The sequence below is a fragment of the Oenanthe melanoleuca genome, chromosome 5 (genome assembly GCF_029582105.1).
Source record: "Oenanthe melanoleuca isolate GR-GAL-2019-014 chromosome 5, OMel1.0, whole genome shotgun sequence".
Taxonomy (NCBI): domain Eukaryota; kingdom Metazoa; phylum Chordata; class Aves; order Passeriformes; family Muscicapidae; genus Oenanthe; species Oenanthe melanoleuca.
Window position 1 is genome coordinate 44,909,860 of NC_079339.1, and position 13,260 is coordinate 44,923,119.

The window sequence follows — 13,260 nt, forward strand, 5'->3', positions numbered from 1 at the left end:
CCTCTTGTCCTGAGGTAGACCTTTTCTACCTCAAGGTCCCATTTAACAGCACATACATCTAAACAAGTTTAAATTAAAGTAAGGATATAGGGAGCTCATCAAAAACTGTGTAAAGACCTTGAATTCTTACTATTCCAACAATTTTGCTTTCTTTTCTTTTTTTTTAAGTTACTCAAAGATGTATCAAAAATAAAAATTATGTAATATCTGAATTTCATTTTGCTTTCCTGTAGGAATCCTGAAGAAACCCATCCCTCTACTGAGTTATCAAAGGGAAAATGCCGATTCAGCTTTAATGTTTTTGTGTGAGGATGGGAATCCTGGAAGACCTAGGTATGTGTATTCAGTTTTTGAGAATTGGTCACATCTCTACTGTGCAAGATTATAATAAAAATAAGGACCATGAAGGCACAATGGCTGCAAGTAAATCGTTGAGACTTTGAATATACAGAACAGACTTTGAAGCCAAACACTGTTATTGGAGCATACACAGAATACAGAATTCCACATTATTCTGCAATTATGCACTTCTGGAGTAGGAAAAAGATTCTTCATATATCAATAGTTCTTTTCCTTCAAAAAATTTCTAAAAGATTTTCAGCTGTTGTTCTGTAAATATATACACACACACTATATGTTATTTTACCAAATTTTAAATCAGTGAGAAGATCAAAAAGTATTATATCAAAATCAGTGAAAAAGATAAGACAAGAGTTGTGGAAAGAGTGTATTTTTTAGAGCTTTAGCTCTAGTCTGACAATGAGGGAATCTGATCTGACTTAATAAAATGTCATGTATTTGTAATGGTGTGATTAGGGATAATGCACTGGAGAAGCAGTATGCTCATTTCATTACTTATCATGCAACTTAAATTTCCTTGAAGTAGGCATACATTGCTCCTTTTTATTGATCTTTCCATGTAAAGTATTTTAATGTAGTGCCCTCAGTTTGCATTCTTTAATAAAAAGGTCTTTCACCCTGGTATTAGCTTCATTAACTGACTGAGTTCCCATTTCTTTCCACAGTGTGTACTGTAATAGATACAGTCTTCATTTTTTATGTGTTGTTTTAAAAATGTCTTTTATAGCTGTGCTTAATAGAAGTACAGGCAGATTCTATTTAAATTGGTCCCTTAGTCCCAAAAAGCTGAAGTATTTTTTTAAGTGGACAATTAACCTGCTAAAGGTCTCTGGAATCACTGTATATACTCACCCACGAGAACATTAAGTAATTCAGCAGAATTAGTAACCTCTTGACAGTAAAATCAGAGAAACAGAAGCAAAATAATTTAATTCTAACATACAATGTCAGAACTGAGTATTATAGTTCTACTTAAAATGTGGGACAGCTGCAGTACATCTGTCTACTTTCAAACCATCAAAACAGCCATTAAAAAACAAGTCCCCAAATCTAAAGACCCAAACCCAAATATTGCCTAACTAGAAACAGATGAATATTTGCCAAGTGATGCACTTTAAGCAGAGAATGTATTTGCATTAACAAGGATTTAGATGATCATTAGTTTTCCACTTTTTTGTTTTCTTTGAGTACACTTACAGAGACTAATATTTTGCAAGATACCATCTGCTTTAATGTGAAACAGAGCCAGGCCAGATGGCTGACCCAAAGGATTGCTGGCTAGGAGGACTGCAGGAACTTCTCCATTTCTTGGTAGCAAATGTGGTTTGGAGGAGCTGCACTAAAGCTATTTAAAAAACCCTGAACTAACCTTTGAAAAAAACACCATAGACAGCTACATTCAGAAATAGCAAAACAGTATCCAAGTTTTACCTTGAATCCCTAATAGTCAAAAAATAGAACCAAGCATAAGCAGCCAACAGAAGAATTTTTCATATGAAAAATCACAGGTTTGACTTCTCCCCTCTGTTTTTTCACTCACCTCTGACCAGATTTGATCACCTGGTAGCAATAGAGCGTGCTGGGATGGCTGCTGATGGCAATTATTACAATGCCAGAAAAGTTAACATTAAACATCTCGTGGATCCCATAGATGAACTATTTTTAGCTGCCCAAACCATTCCAGGAGTCACAACAACAGGTAAGTGTGAGTTTGTGTGATATTCTCAGAAGCAGGAGAAGCACAGAGCAGGAACTCTTACTGGTAGTGAAGAGGAGCAGGAGGCAGGTCCTGAGTGGCTGCTTTCAGGCTACAGCTGTTTGTCATGATTGGCTTTGAAGACACCATTGCTGGAGAAAAACTACAAGTTTCTATTGAAGGATTCTCACAGCCAAAAAAAAAAAACGGCTTTTATTTTCTTTTATTCTTTTTTATTTTTTTTATTCTTTTGTGTTGAAGGCAACATAGAACATAAATGGTTGTTGGATGGTAACATTACTTATTGAAGTATTGGTTTTGTGACTGTTACACCTAAGTTAAAACTTAGTCTAGATAGAATCTGTGTTTATATTGTCTTTAGCAGTACATTCCTTTACACAGGGGTTACATATTTTTATCTATTAAAATAGTGCCTTCTCCAACAAAATATGTGGAATGCCTTGTTCTTCCCACCAAAACAACATTGACCTTTGCTAATACCTCTAATGAAAATGCTTTTGTCAATGTGCTGCTCCTCTCTTTAGGCAATAAACTTCTTTTCTGTATCTGGTTTTGAAAAAATATGCCACAGACCATTGTACAACATCTTTGTACAACCAAATGCTTCCTGCTACCATATGTGACCCAAATGAGAGTTTTGGAGATTTATAATCTCTGTAAAGATCAAAATTAAATTAGAAGTAAGTACCCAAGCCAGACTGATTTCTGTCACATCAGAACATGTCTGCTGATTTAGCTTTTTTCTTCCTCTAGTGCTCCTGGACTGACTCCATGCTTTTCCAAAAGCATGGAAACTTTGGCTTCTCAGTTTTGTTGCTTTTCAAATGTTTCCACAGAATTTAGAGAGCTTCTGCAGAGATGATGCATAGTCTGATTTCACTGTATTGGTATAATTTAAAAGCTGTATAGCCAAGGACTTGACTGGTATTTTTTTTATTATTGTAAAATTTGCAATACTTTGTATTTAGATTTAATTTGTGTTTTCTTCTATTCATAAGATGTACCTTCCAACATTCAAAAGGAAGCACTCTAGATGGCACTGTCTTGGCAATCTCAACAGAGGACAAAGATTAACTGAATAAGTTAAAAGCTAAGGAAAAGCTATGTTTTGTAAAGATGTCTAGCAAAATGCCTCAGAGCTTTATCTGCTGTTTTTAGTTTCAACTCCTGTCCCTGATTTTACATTGTTGATACAAGAATTTGATCTCTCCAGCTACTTACATAACATCACAATCTGATTCCTTTAGTAAAAATACCCTGATCATTTCAAATATCTCCCACAGCCACTCAAAGTATATTATTCATTTGCTGGAATTTGGAAAGCTCTGCCAGCTGAGAATTTGAATCTATTCAACAGAATGTAGTTTGTTTTGAACATTCTCTGAATATTCAAATATACTATGAAATGTCATTAATAAAAAATACCACAGGCTTGTGAAAAAGAAGAGAGGCAGTTATTCAGATTCACTGTGTCTCAGTGCTCTGAACTTTCTCTAAAGATTTCTGCATAGAAAATGGTTTAACAAGTCAGAGGCTTCAAAGGACAATGAAGGTATCTGCTCTGGTCTCCCATGGCATTTGTGTACATGGACATTCTGCTCTGGAATATTCTTATATTGGAGAATTCTTACATTGTCTCTTACCTAGTTAACCTTTCTTGCTTTGCTTATTAACTTCTTGTGTGTTATTTTAATTGGGTAGCAATTTCTTGGGTTGCATGTTGGGTTTTTCAATGTGTTTCTGCAAAGTCAAGTTTAACTTAGCCACTGTGTCCTTGGTGTTTTGTCTCCCATTATTGGTAGCAATGTGTTGTTTCTGCTGAGGATAAATATTTTTCTGGTGGAGCTGTCTTCAACTTTCTTTATGGTCAGTAGAAATTTTGAGTCGTATGACTAGTTTAAAAGAAAATGCAAATATTGTACAGAATTAGGGTGGAGTAATTGAATAACCTTATAGGCTAGAACACAGAAGGATCAAGTTTTCAGCCTACAGAAGTTCTTTATATAGTGTGCTCCGTGGCAAGAAGCACTGTGTCAGTAGGTGGGGAGGGGAAATGTCAGAACATTTGTTACATGCTGATTAATTGCTGTCAAGTGTTGCATTTAAAACAAGATTTATGTTTTGAAAAAAAATCTGATCTGTTAGTTTGACCACAGATAAAGCATGAGCAGTGCCTACAACTGTATGGATACTGACATCCTAAAAACTCAGAAGTGAGGAGCAGCCTTGAGGAATTCACAGAGTAAGAAGACATGTAGGGCTGAGTATGGAAGGGACTCATTTTCCACATAAGACTGAAGATTAAGATTAAGACATGTTACTGAAGCCACATATTATTTTTTTCTGGTGTCATACAATTGACATAGCTATATGCTATTTATGTAGGAGCTAATTAAAGCTTTCCAAAGTACTGCATGAAAAAACGGGGTCACACATTTTCCTTTCATACAAAAGATTTTTAGCACAGAAGACTGATGTCTCCTGCATATTTCATGAATGTAGTTTCAGAAAACAATGTAGTCAGTGGGAACTTGCATGGAAGATCCAGCAGAACTATTTTCCCTTTGCCTGGAAAGAAATTGGGCCTTTAGAAGAGGATTCATCTTGCCTATTTTCAGACATCTGTATTTGAGATGTCTGCCTGGGGGTAAGATGAACTGAATGTGTGAAGGGAGTGTTTCTTTCTGCTGACTTTAAAGGCAGGGTAGCTGACTGGCTCACGTGTGGATGGCTGTGTTTGCACAGGTGAATTTCACCCAGGGCATCTGCAGTAAAATAAATTTCTCTGGCAATGTTTGGAGGAAGAAGAAAGCAGACAGGACAGGAGACTTTTCAGTGGGGTGTTCTTTTCCTCCAAGAGTCACACAAATAGGATCCTTCCACAGCAGTAGATTTACTAATTTAATGCCATCCTGGTGACAGGACTCCCACAAAGACAAGAAAAACAAAGCAGAACTGATAGAAAAAGCCCTGAGCAATGGTTATATTTCAGTCAAAGAAACTTTTGGTTATCTTCATGGGACAAGAATATTGAGCGTAAAAATTTTAATTTTGAGTATAATAGAAATCAGAATATTTTGTGTGATTCTTACAAAGCAGTAGAACTTCCATGTTTATACATGATGATAGAAGCACCAGGATTATATCAATACCTGTTTGAAAAGTACTACCCATAAAGTGATTTTTGAAAGCACCATTAACTCCCAATGGTGAAATAAATGTGAGCAGATTATTAAAGCAGATAAAAAAGAATAGCTATTCCATGGCAAATCCTTTTATGTAAGCTATGTGTGACTCAGTTATGCCCCACTTGACTGGATAGACTTAGGAATCAAATAAAAAATTGCTACTGAGAACTTTTCATTTTGCTTAAAGAAGAAATTTGCTACAGACACATGAGATATTTATGCAGTTACTAAAAGTGTTAAATTTACCAGTTTTCAGGACTTGAAGTGTAAATTATAAATATTGTAATTTCTCTTCTGTAACACATGCTATGCATTAGAGCACAGTCACATTTAAAATTCAAATCTGACACAGTGAGGACTTGGAGCTTTTCACTGTTCTGTTTCACAGACACAGTCTGGGATTTTTCTGTAAAATCTTCGTATTGAGTAAGATGCCATTCAGACTAACAGATGAAAGAGAAGTTTTAATTTCCAACTAAATAGTAATTATAATTTATTATAAATAATAAATAATTTTAATGTTTTTACATATTGTTAAGAGACTAGAGGTACTGCTAGTTTGTATGTTACCCTCATCTCCAGATATCTAAATTACGTCTGACAACTTTACGTCCCAATTTAGGATTGCCTAGAATTTTCCTGAAATTGCAGAGATCCCACTGATTTTACTAAAATCACTAAGACAAATATACAGTATTTCTATTTGTGTGGCAAAAATCAAGGCCCCACATCCAGAATCTAAGAAAATTTTTTTAGAATACAGATTAGCTATTTTTTTGGTAAGTGACTGTGAAAAATGAAAACAGTAATAGTATACAGGGCTGGGCTTTTTGTGTACTGCACCATGTTAGTGATCTGTATCAAACAGATGGGCAGTGCAGTCAGGCCTGCTTCTGCCCAAATCCTTATGTATATTTTCCCTTGTCTTTCTGCAATAATTGCTATTTCTATTCTGTTTTTAAATTAAAGCTTGTAACAAGCCAAAGTTTTCTATGCTTGCTTTATCATAGAATTGTTGGCTGATTTCTCAGGTTGGTTTGGGTTTAATTTTGTATCTTCTTTCTTTATTTGTGCTGGTGTACTTCTGATAACACATTATATAGAATATTCATGTAAGGCCTTCCATAAGCAAAGTTTATTGTCTTGACTCTGTCTGCAGTTCACAACCACTTCGTAATTTTGATTTCTTTTGCATGCATGCCATGTACACTGTACATGGCATGCATAAACTTAGAGGTTGGCATGTAATAGATGATGCTTTCAGCTAATTCTTTCACAGTCTTCTGGTTTTAGGTGCTGTGGATGTAAAAGGGTAAACCACCTCATATGGAGCTATGAACTATCACAGCAACTGTGGGGAAGAAACAGGATGTTTTCTAAAGGGATTGTCAGTTATATGCTATGTTCATACTCATTTTGTTTTTTCTCTTTTCTAAAGGTGTTGGAGATGGAGGAAACGAATTAGGAATGGGCAAAGTAAAAGATGCTGTAAAGAAGCACATAAAAAATGGAGATGTCATAGCTTGTGATGTTGAAGCTGATTTTACTGTTGTAGCCGGTAAGGGAGTTTTTGGTGGGGTGGGAGAGTAGCTGATGTTTGAGAATAGAACTAACAAGAAAACATTTGTCTTTCCAAGTAACTTTTATTGGCTCTTTCCAAGTCATCCTCAGCAAACTGATCTGTCTCTGTATTATGTACATTTTCTGAAGAGGTAAGCACCTATTGCTTCAGAGGAGCTGGCTGAAAATTGAGAAAAGTTCCATGAACAAAGTGCACTTAATTGGAAATAGCTGGGCAAATCCTGAGTATTCTTGAAAAATCACATGTTATATAAAATCATAGAACCATAGAATCATAGAATGGTTTGGGTTGGAAGGGACCTTAGAGATTGTCTAGTTCCTACTAGTTCGCCTGCCATGGACAGAAAACCTTCCACTAGACCAGGTTACTCAATAACAAATATTAATAAGGAAGACTGCAGAAGTGATCTGGTGGGAATTAAAATGTCTGTACACATGCAAATTTTCAATATAATTGATAAACTTGTGTTTAGAGTGTGCCCCCATCAGGCATGAATTAGTCATATTGCCACTTTACAGAGAGATAAGTCCTTTCAATAATCACTCAAGGAAAAATATATGTTCTTATTGTTCTTAATGTTCTTGATGTTCAACAAAAGTTGAATGGTATAGTTAAAATTCTCTTTTACACCATCATGAGATAAAATTCACAGAGAGATGTTCAGCAGGGACCAAGCTGTAAACTTGGATGGTCTTTGTTGTCCTTGGGCTCAGGTGCCTCCGTTCAGGTATCTCTGGCACCTGTGGGCACTCAGCAGCCGATTTGTGCAGTTTGGTGTGACAGTGGCACTCTTTGCAGGGGTCTCTAACTGGGGTGGCTACGCCATCGCGTGTGCTCTGTCGGTGCTGCGCTGCTGTGACACCCACGAGCGCTACCTGCGCAGAGCCGTCGGCTGCCCGCGCACTCCCAGCCCGGGGCTCTGGCTGCCGGCGCTCCCGTCCGTCACCAAGGTAACTCCTGTGCCGGGGGAACTGGTCAGCACAGGGGCAGGGGAGCGCCCACCAGCCGCTGGATCCTGCTCAGGCTCCATGCCTCACCTCACCAAGGTCTTTGGGCACTTGTGGGGATTCCTTTAGAAGGAGCAGCCACACTGTCCTTAGACTGTTTTCCACAAAGGATTCAAGACAGATTGCAAATAAAAATCGAATGCATTTATGTCTTGTAGCTTCAAGCAGAAGAGAGTGCTGCAATTTTATGGGCAATGCAAGAAATCCTATTGAGACAGTGATTGAAATTCCCTGTTTGCTTCCTTAGCATCATCCATGATTTTATAACCCTGTGTTGTAGTGTCCTTTAGATGTCTGCTTCCAACATCAAAAGTCACAGTTCTTATGCACTAGCCACTCCATACTTCTGATCTTTGTGCCTTACTTCTGCTCTTTCCACCTTTTCTAGTTTTGGAGCCTTTCTACAGTTAGTTTTGCACATTTCTAAATTAAAGTTGGAGAAAAACTTGTACATGAATATTTTTAAATGTGTTTTGACTAATGCAGCTCTGTACAGTGTGATATTCTGGGAATGCAAAGGTTTCAGACTGAGAAAAAGTAAAATAACTGAGAGGGGTGAGAAATGACTGTGATCTGTGCTCATCCTGCTAGCACGTGCCTCTATTTTTAACTTGGCAGTGGTTTTAAAAAAATCTGTCTATATATACACACACACTTAATGATTAAATAAGATTTGTTCTACAACTTTGCAATAAATTAGGAACTTCAAAACTCTGCTTTATTAGCAGACTACCTCTACAGAGATTTGAATAAACCCATTAAGTGTGTGACCTCCAAGAATGCTAAGCAAAATGCAATCCATCTACCATAGCTACTATCCAAAACAAAGAAGTTTTTCTCCTGAGATGACAGGACATTCTGCATGAAATTCCAACAAAGTAACTTTTAAGTATTGTAGAGTACATCTCACTAATTTATTTTTTTAATTCTTGCTATCTTGCTATCTGAAGGTCATAAAACTGAAACTGATCCCAACATTTGACAAAGCCATATAGCTTAACAAAGCTTACAGCACAGTCTTTTTATAAAATAGATTAATTACTTTTCACTTTTCAAAGTTTTTTCCAGTTGCATCTACTGGTTTTTGACCTTTAAATTAATGCATCCTAAAATGACTATGATCAAAATTCCTGGTAATGAGATACTGTAATTAAATGTTGTATTGTGTACAGGAAAACCTTCTTGTTTTTGTTTTACTAAGCTAAACATCTGGGAATATTAATGATCCAATAATGGGATACAGAAAGTACAACAAAATCTATTGAGATAAAATTAATGGAAACGGTTTTGTGGAGGAGAGAAAATGACAAAATGTCTGACAAGAAAATATGATCTCTTTAATTATAAATCACACAACAATGAACAGTGCAGAAGATTGAATACATTAGTATTCACAATACTCCATTAGAATAAAAAAATCACGCAATTTATGTTTATATGGCTACTTTCTGCAAAATTCAGCTTCATTTAATGCTATAATAATTACCCTAGTGAGATAAGAGCAACACCACACAGATCCATCTCAGTGATATCTGTGATTGTAAATGGAAAGAGAACATTTGAAGGAGTCCCTTAGCACCAGTCACCTTTCTTATAGTGTGCTTTATTTTTCTTCAAAAAATGGCACTTCAATGAATGCTGTAGGTCATAATTACTAAGTGAAGACTTCCCCTGAAACACCAACATTATTTCCCTGCAGGCTGATGTTTGAGCAGTGCCAGGATTGCTCTGCTAAACCCCAGAACTGCAGAGCTCTCCCTTCCCACTGCACAGCAAACTAAGATTGTTCTGAGTGCATGGATGGGCCTTTGCACACATCTTCGTGAGAGATGCTGCAAAGCATTTGTTCTGTGGTGAGAGCTGCAGAAACAGGAAACAGCTGGACCTAAACAATCTTTGCTTACCTTTACCTTTGCTTACCCAATAATTTGATTATGGTATTGGCTTGGTTTTTCAGTTCATAGTACTTTTACACCAAAGTGACTGTAATGAAATAAATTCATCCATACAGATCTAAGTGTAGCTAAAGGTAAACATCTTACAGTCAACTCTGCATTTCATTGCATTTCACAAACAGGTTAATATATCAAGATTTGTTCTTTTACTGAACTCTTTATTAATGGCAACATATTAACAGTATAGTATTTTTAAAAATTATTATCTATAAGAATATGAATTCTATTATGAATATATAAAGATGTGACATATTTTTAGCTTGCTTTGTTAGCTTTTTCATTCAAAAGTAAGTTTTCTCCCTTGAATAAAGCACAAACTAATGAGATATTTTTCTATTAATTTGATTATTTTTTCCAATTACCCCACTCCCAACATAATTATTTGCTAAAGAGAGAACTGAGGTCAAATTGCAGCACTGTACAGCTAAGGAAGCTATACATTGTATTTGCTTCTTACAAATGGAAACAGTAGCATTTGATGACAGGCTATGGTTTATCAGGCATAGTTACGTATATTAAGCAAGCAAACTTTTTTACCTCATATAAGCAGATCAGAGAGCTCCAATATGTAAATATGTAGCATAAAGTATTCATATTAGAGATTACATTTTGTCTCTTTTGTGACTGGAGAGATCTCCTTTGCCCTTTTGCATTTAGATACACTCAGTGCTAAGAGAAACCTGTTGTGCAGAAATATCAGTTATATATATTTGCATTTATGTATATGATCATTCATATTAGATAAACGGATGTATTTTTATAATTTTATAAATTATAAAGTAGCAAACTTTATGGTAGTAAGATAATTTTCTTAAATAGCTGTGTTGCTGCTGACACCATGTAACTGCATATTTTTCCTTTGGTAGAAAAACAGAGCATCATTTAATTCTGTTACAGCTAAGAATTAGGGTGTTTTACCAGGAAATAAAAAACAGATCTTTAGAAAGTGCATTGAGAGAGCAGGTTACAAAATTAAACTGAACTGATCATGCAGGACATGCTCTACTTCATTCAGAAATGATTCTATTTTGGCCATGTACTGTATTAGATAAAATGCAACCATATTGTGTCTCAATTCAGATCTACAGCTACTGTATTCTTTGTGGTTTAGAAGTGTTGCTAAAACAAGTCCTAACATTTGATAAGAGAAAATTAGATATTTTTATATTATAATTTTTATGCGTCATTCATTTGTATCCAGGAGATAAAGAACTTTGCTAGAGGTTATTGTGTGGTAATGTCAAACAAGTAGTGTTAAAATCTGCAGAACTCTTTGTCCATCCTACTCTGGCAGGATTGATGCAGTAGCAATTTCCATAGAAATGGAAATGGCACAGTAGACAAAGACAAGAAAGAGCATTCCTGGTAAAAAAAGGAGGAAAAGACAGATAAATGTGCGTTTCAAGGTCTTATATAACCTATCACAGGGTTGGTATAGGGGAAGCTAAAAAGTGACTAGGTTATTAGTTTGCTTAGATTTTTGTTAACAGAATTCAAGGAATAAATTCTCACTATAGTAAATGCTAATAAATAGGAAGTTTTACTGTGTACATTTCATGACAAATGAAAAGCAGAGCAGTTTGTGTCAGACATACATCTACTTGAAACAAGATCTTCAAATTTCACTGTTCCCTGTGTTTTTTTTCAGAGCTCATTTTATCCCATCTTTTCATCCCACAATGCTAACTGGCCTGTAGCTCACAAAAGAGGATTTTGTTCCCTCTGTGTACTTTTACAGCTCAACTTGGAACATGCTTTGTTATCTGCTTATATTAGTTAAGCAAGAAAATGACTGTAGTTCTAAACAAAGCTATGCTAGTTCAGAGCATGCCAAGGAAGCACAATTTCCGAGGCTGTTTTCTCCCTACTCCTTCCCTAAGCAACCAGAATTCTCATAAAAGCAATAATGAAAAGAGAAGAGAGGGCCAAAGGCACAGAGAGATCAGAGCAGCTGCAGGAAAGGAAAGTGAGTGTGCAGCCCATCCAGGTGCTCTCTGTAACCTTTTTTCCTGGTGCATCCTCTTTCCCTTCTGTTCTTTTTCTGTAGAAATGCAGCTGCAGCCAGCTGCCTTGCTGGGGAAACCACAGATGGATTTTTGAGTTACTTTGGGTGGAGGTTCCTCTGATTCTGATTTGTGCAATATAGGAGCTTGAAACCAGGCAAAAAATGATGTTTCTGAATTGCCGCTAATGTTCTGTTTGGGGCAGTGTGGAGACAAATACTACTCAGTGATTAAATAGCAGTCAAGATTATAAAGCATCTGACATCCCTGAGCTCCAGGTGCTAAACATATTCTTTGGGTCAAGACAGTACTTGCAAGTTGATGGCAAAATCAATATGGAGGATATGGTCAGTCTCTCCCAGAATTAAAATAAAAATCTTGATGACTGCTCTGATCTGATTCAGAATTTTAATTATACTCTGTTTCTTTGTTTTTCAAGGAAGAAAAGCTTCTGAAAACACTTGTGCAGCTCGGGGTCCGCAGTGGCAAAACTGCCAGTCTAGAGATGGAAGTGGATGGGCTGCCCTTCTACAGCACCCATTCACTTATGATTGAAAAGCTGCTGCAGGAGGCACAGCAGTGACTGCCTCTAATGAATTCTGCATCAAGAGTTGCTCCCATGTCATTCTTGAGGCTCTCACAAGGTGTAAAAGATCAGAAAAGGTTGACTTGTCATCTCTGGTGTCTTGACCATGCACAGCCTTTCATTGTTATCCTTCTGTGAAACAAGAAGAGGGTATCATCCACTTGGTCTACCTTTCTTTTCTGTAATTTTATAAAGGGAAATGAATATTAAATAATATTATATAATAAGAAGCGATCTGGCTTTTACAAAGAAAGCATGAATTTACAATGAGATAATATTGCACTGCTGTTCTTGTTTTACTAACCTCATAACTGCAACAGGAAGTAACTCCCGTAGCAACTTGATTTTAAAAATACTTGTGGTGAGAAAACAGCTACAGTAGAGAGGGAAGATTCAAAACAAAACTGCAGTGTTACAGTAGTGAGAGCTCCATTGCACACGTCCTGTAGCCCCTCTAACCCTGTGTTCTTATGGTGGGGAATAGTTTGTGGAAGTGGGAGGAGATAAGGAGAAAATTTCAACTGAGCTAATAAAAATAAGGGCAGCATTGCAGATCTTCTGTGTTAAGGGTCAGCTGTGCCATTAACCCCTGTGCTATTAGTAGTTTGCCACTTATCTATTTTGCCACTTTATGGGTAGCAAAGAAAAGTTTTAGACATTTCAGAGTATCCTGTTGTTACGAAGAAATTATTGAATACAAAAATTATTATTAAAATTAATTATTAGAGATTAAAGTATGATTAGAAGTGAATAAACATTTGCATTCAGTATGAAATAACATTATGTAAATAAACTTTTACATGAATTCTGAATTCCTGTTGTAGAAATTCAGCTCCTGACAAGACCAAGTGAAGTAACATTA

The 13,260-nt window shown here is 36.3% G+C and overlaps 1 protein-coding gene across 4 annotated transcripts in view; it reads left to right on the top strand.

Annotated features, from left to right (window-relative positions):
* Positions 1–13,210, top strand: part of DGLUCY (D-glutamate cyclase) — a 47,826-nt gene extending 34,616 nt beyond the window's left edge. For all 4 annotated transcript variants that reach the window (XM_056493506.1, XM_056493509.1, XM_056493508.1 and 1 more), the window contains exons 9-13: positions 234–333; positions 1,911–2,059; positions 6,704–6,823; positions 7,646–7,797; positions 12,252–13,210. In XM_056493506.1, the coding sequence (XP_056349481.1) occupies positions 234–333; positions 1,911–2,059; positions 6,704–6,823; positions 7,646–7,797; positions 12,252–12,395 (665 nt within the window). In that variant the 3' untranslated portion in view covers positions 12,396–13,210. The remainder of the gene's footprint in view (positions 1–233; positions 334–1,910; positions 2,060–6,703; positions 6,824–7,645; positions 7,798–12,251) is intronic.
* Positions 13,211–13,260: the final 50 nt, after the last annotated feature.